Source organism: Schistocerca serialis, chromosome 1 (genome assembly GCF_023864345.2).
Source record: "Schistocerca serialis cubense isolate TAMUIC-IGC-003099 chromosome 1, iqSchSeri2.2, whole genome shotgun sequence".
Taxonomy (NCBI): domain Eukaryota; kingdom Metazoa; phylum Arthropoda; class Insecta; order Orthoptera; family Acrididae; genus Schistocerca; species Schistocerca serialis.
The window spans coordinates 559,137,338-559,143,337 of NC_064638.1; the positions used below are offsets into that span (position 1 = coordinate 559,137,338).

The window sequence follows — 6,000 nt, forward strand, 5'->3', positions numbered from 1 at the left end:
CGCCAAACCCAAACAGCACCATCGGAGTGCCGCAGGGTATAGCATGATTCATCACTGTAAATCATTCCTTTCTCCTCATACACTGCCCATTGGCGTCGCTCTCTACACCAACTCAAGCGACCATTAGCACTGCATACAGAAATGTGTGGCTTACGAGACGCTGCTCAGCCGTTGCGCCTCATTCTCTTTTAATTCGCTACGAAAAGGCATTGTTCTGGCTGGATTGCTTATAGCACTTTGGAACTCACAAGAGATTCCTTCCGCTGCTTTCACGTGATTATTTACAAACACCATCCACAATAATCGAAAGCTCCTTTCCACCATTGCATGAGGTCGTCTGTTCTTGTTTTAGCTGCAGTTCTTCCTTCGCGTTTACAATCACAACCACGGCACCAACAGTTGATTTAGGCAGGTTCAAAATGATCGAAATGAATCTGATGTATTTGTTGCTCAAGTGCCACCCAACGACTAGCTCGCGTTCGAAGTAACTCATCTGTCCTGACCTACGCATTCTGCTATTACTGCTGGCCTACTGACAACAGAATACCCCCTCCTCTCTCCGCCCCCTCCCCCCTGCTCCATTATATACTGGCGAGTCCGCATCTCCTGATATCTAGTGGTCAGTTACGCTTTACGCGTGGAAGTGCGGATACTTATGGTCAAATAGTGCCTACAGGAAAATTAAAGAGACCTTTGGAGAAAGGAGAACCACTTGCATGAATATCAAGAGCTCAGGTGGAAACCCAGTTCTAAGCAAAGAAGGGAAAGCAGAAAGGTGGAAGGAGTATATAGAGGGTCTATAAAAGGGCGATGTACTTCAGGAAAATATTATGGAAATGGAAGAGGATGTAGATGAAGATGAAATGGGAGATAGGATACTGCGTGAAGAGTTTGACAAAGCACTGAAAGACCTAAGTCGAAACAAGGCCCCGGGAGTAGACAATATTCCATTAGGACTATTGACGGTCTTGGGAGAGCCAGTCCTGACAAAACTCTACCATCTGGTGAGCAAGATGTATGAGACAGGCGAAACACCCTCAGGCTTCAAGAAGAATATAATAATTCAAATCCCAAAGAAAGCAGGTGTTGACAGATGTAAAAATTACCGAATTATCAGTTTAATAAGTCACAACTGCAAAATACTAACACGACTTCTTTACAACGAATGGAAAAATTGGTAGAAGCCGACCTCAGGGAAGATCAGTTTGGATTCCGCAGAAATGTTGGAACACGTGAGGCAATACTGACCTTACGACTTATCTTAGAAGAAAGATTAAGGAAAGGCAAACCTACGTTTCTAGCATTTGTAGACTTAGAGAGAGCTTTTGACTATGTTGACTGGAATACTCTCTTTCAAATTCTGAAGGTGGCAGGAGTAAAATACAAGGAGCGAAAAACTATTTACAATTTGTACAGAAACCAGATGGCAGTTATAAGAGTCGAGGGGCATGAAAGGGAAGCAGTGGTTGGGAAGGGAGTGAGACAGGCTTTTAGCCTCTCCCCGATGTTATTCAATCTGTATATTGAGCAAGCAGTAAAGGAAACAAAAGAAAAATTCGTAGTAGGTATTAAAATCCATGGAGAAGAAATAAAAACTTTGAGGTTCGCCGATGACATTGTAATTCTGTCAGAGACAGCAAAGGACTTGGAAGAGCAGTTGAACGGAATGGACAGTGTCTTGAAAGGAGGATATAAGATCAACATCAACAAAAGCAAAACGAGGATAATGGAATGTAGTCGAATTAAGTCCGGTGATGCTGAGGGAATTAGATTAGGAAATGAGACACTTAAAGTAGTAAAGAAGTTTTGCTGTTTAGGGAGCAAAATAACCGATGATGGTCGAAGTAAAGAGGATATAAAATGTAGACTGGCAATGGCAAGGAAAGCATTTCTGAAGAAGAGAAATTTGTTATCATCGAGTATAGGCTTAAGTGTCAGGAAGTCGTTTCTGAAAGTATTTGTATGGAGTGTAGCCATGTATGGAAGTGAAACATGGGCGATAAATAGTTTGGAAAAGAGGAGAATAGAAGCTTCCGAAATGTGGTGCTACAGAAGAATGCTGAAGATTAGCTGGGTAGATCACATAACTTACGAGGAGGTATTGAATAGAATTGGGGAAAAGAGGAGCTTGTGGCACAACTTACAAGAAGAAGGGACCGGATGGTAGGACATGTTTTGAGGCATCAAGGCATCACAAATTTAGCACTGGAGGGCAGCGTGGAGGGTAAAAATCGTAGAGGGAGACCAAGAGATGAATACACTAAGCATATTCAGAAGGATGTAGGTTGCAGTAAGTACTGGGAGATGAAGAAGCTTGCACAGGATAGAGTAGCATGGAGAGCTGCATCAAACCAGTCTCAGGAATGAAGACCACAACAACAATTAATAGTTGGATTTAATGATGTTTTAGCTTCATTGAATATGTATAATAACAAGTAAGGAAAATTAGCACAAGTGATAAGATAAGAAATTGAGGAGGTTCTCCGCAGAATCGGAGAGAAGGGGAACCTGTGGGAAAAATTGACAAAGAGAAGAGGCACCGAGGAGAAAGGTGTGCTGACCACACTCCCTTCCATACTGCCATGATGTCATTGATTGGGGATGACGTAGTGGTCGGTCGATCGCGACTGACGCATTTCGGGCCAGAACAGCGGAGCCTTTTTGGGTGCAAATGCTAATCTGAGATGAAGGGCTGTCAGGGGAGGGATTCTTGGGAGGCTGCATCAAACCAAACTGATGATGCAAAAAGAAGATTATTATTAAAGTATTATTATTATTATTGTGTACTGTACCTGCCGCTGACGTCGACGAACTCCAGGGGGACCCTGAGCGCCTGCGCCATGGTCTGTAGCAGCAACACCTCCACCCCTGTCCATTTGTCCTGGCTGCACACAAGCCACCATTACCAGGAGCACCACTATAGCTAAGCGTTTAATAGCTGAAATCAGAGAGCATTAATGACAAGAAGCTAGCACTCACCACAAAAGACCTCGCCCTGATGCCATCAGCTTCCCATAGCTAGTCGTACTCATTTTGAGATAAGATGACACAGTGGATGAGACACCGAGTGTGCGGAAGTATAGAAGTTCAACAGAGTGTTCGATTTACTATCCTCATTTGTCGCGTCGCATGCACATAAAAATAGTATGTGTGAGAACACTCCCTGTGCATACCAGGTTGCATCGAAACTCAAGTCAACGAATTTCAGACATTACTAAATGGGAGAATCGGGAAGCAGGGCACAATAATTTTTTTTACCCCTGGTACTGCAGCCAGAGTGTTGAAATTTCGGACGACATAGTTTGAAGTTTGAGCTACAGAGGATATATATGGTCCCATGATAATGATTATTATTATTATTATTATTGTTTTATATATTTCATGTGTAGCTCTAGCGAGAGAAGACTGAACTGCGAAACAAATATGGCGCGCGTGTTACTGTCGTCAGCTTGTGACGAGCAGCGAAGTGTAGTTCGATATTTGTGGGCAAAACGGCATAAACCGAGTGGAGTTCACAGAAACATGCGTGGCGTTTATGGGGATGACTGTATGGCCTGAAGCAATGTCTGCAGGTGGTCCGCATTCTTCCAAGAGGGAAGTGTGGACCTCAGTAATTGCCGGCCGGGGTGGCCGTGCGGCTCTAGGCGCTACAGTCTGGAGCCGTGCGACCGCTACGGTCGCAGGTTCGAGTCCTGCCTCGGGCATGGATGTGTGTGATGTCCTTAGGTTAGTTAGGTTTAATTAGTTCTAAGTTCTAGGCGACTGATGACCTCAGAAGTTAAGTCGCATTGTGCTCAGAGCCATTTGAACCATTTTTGAACCAAAGTGATTCGCCACGCTCCGGGCGGCCGCTAACAGCTGCAACTCCGCAAAAAGTCGGAGCCATTGAGGCAGCAACTTCGAATGACCGGCTTCTGCAACTGCAATCCTTATCTCAGCAGTTCAACATTTCCTATGGTGCAGTGGACGCTACTGTTCATGCCACGTTGAAATTTCGTAAAGTTAGTGCTCGCTAGGTGCCTAACAATCTGACAGAAAACTACAAGGGCCAGCGAACGATGGGAAGCTTGGATCACTTAACGCATTACGCCGCAGAAGGGCATAGCTTTCTGAAAGGATTGGTCTCTGGTGATAAGTCGTGGGCATACCATCACACGCCCAAAACCAAGCAGGCCTCTGTCGAGTGGAAACATGCTGCTTCTGCTTACATAAAAAGTTCCAAATGCCAATCTGTTGGGAAAGTGCTTTTCATGGTGTTCTGGGATATGCCTTATGTGTTATTGGTGGGCTTTGGTGAACACGGGACCACTGCGAATGCTGCAGCCCATGTTAAAACGTTGGTTGAATTTCTTCGTGCCCTTCGTGCCAAATGCCACAACATTAATGCCGAGCGTGTCAAACTTCTTCAAGAAAAAGGTGAAAATACCTAGAGTTAGGTGGGAGGTGCTCCAGCATCGATCATACAGTACAGACCTTGCACTGTCAGACTTCCATCTGTTGGGTCCCATGAAGAAATTCCTTTCTGGCCATCGCTTTGCGACAGATACGGAAGTGAAATCAGCAGTCCGCAGGTGGCTGTACACCAACCAAACGACCGAGCGAGGTGGCGCAGTGGTTAGCACACTGGACTCGCATTCGGGAGGACGACGGTTCAATCCCGTCTCCAGCCATCCTGATTTAGGTTTTCCGTGATTTCCCTAAATCGTTTCAGGCAAATGCCGAGATGGTTCCTATGAAAGGGCACGGCCGATTTCCTTCCCAATCCTTCCCTAACCCGAGCCTGCGCTCCGTCTCTAATGACCTCGTTGTCGACGGGACGTTAAACACTAACCACCACCACCAACAACAACCAAACGACCTTCTACGGAAATGGCATTTTGAAACTGATACAACGTTGGGAGAAATGTTTTGAGAGGTTGGGGACTGTGTAGAAAAGGAGGTAAAAGTTGTAATTTCGTGTGTTTTTTTTGTTACCCATTAAACTTTTTGGTAATAGCAGTATTGTGCTTTACTTTCCGATCTTCCCTTGTGCATGACTATATCACCTCGAAAAAATTAAAATGCGTAATCATTTTTGTTTGTTTGCTGGTACATGTCTGTGGTACTGATACACACTGCATTCATCAAGTCACAGGATCGTGCCATGCTACTTCAGGTGCCAAAGAAAAATGGCGGAACCCACTGGTATTGGAGGATCTTGCGATAATTTCTGAATATGAAGGGGAACAACGTGCAGCAATCCGTGCTGAGTTAGTGGAAGTATGCGATAACATGCCCCCATCATATGACACTGGGGTTAGGTGGCGTGAGAGCTTCAAGCGTGATCAAAGAAGGTTGAATGGTGAAGAATGAAGTGGTAGAACATTTCTTTGCGAAGAACCGGGGATTACAAGAGAAGTGGAGACCCTGGTGCTCGAAGACCGACATATCACAATAGAGGCGATAATGGGAGAGATGTAAATCAGTTTGCAACATTATGGATGACATTTCGCACATGACAAAGCTCGCCTCTCTCTCCACGACAATGCATCAGCTCATTGTGCACAGAACGCAGGCACCCTTGATGCTTCTATGGGCTACCAAATCTGGCTCAACCCTCCGTATTCTTCTAGCGTGGCAACCAGGGACTTCTTCCTCTTTCTTCGGATGAACAAATCATTTGCAAGCATTTCCAGGGTGACGACGCAACAACTTTCGTGATGGAAAGTTTCCTCAACAACCAAAATATAGACTCCTGCAACCAAGATCATCTATCGATGGGGAAAATTTGTGGTTTGAAGGGTAAATACGCAGAGAAGGACTAACATCATCATAATCACCATTAAGTGTCATGACTACAGCTTGATTTATTCGGATAGGTGATAACTGAACCACTATGACCAGCCATTCTATATAATTTCACAGTCCTCTGTACAGTGCATAGTAAAGAGTACGTCGTGCCAATATTTGCGATTACCTGTCTGTTATTGCCCGTTTTTCGAGTGAGCGAGGGAAGAATGT

General features: G+C 44.8%; 1 protein-coding gene across 1 annotated transcript in view; it reads right to left on the minus strand.

Moving 5' to 3' along the window:
• Positions 1-2,842, minus strand: part of LOC126415481 (ionotropic receptor 21a) — a 113,975-nt gene extending 111,133 nt beyond the window's left edge. The window contains exon 1 of the mRNA XM_050083436.1: positions 2,793-2,842. Within this exon, the coding sequence (XP_049939393.1) occupies positions 2,793-2,842 (50 nt within the window). The remainder of the gene's footprint in view (positions 1-2,792) is intronic.
• Between the last annotated feature and the right edge of the window lie 3,158 nt (positions 2,843-6,000).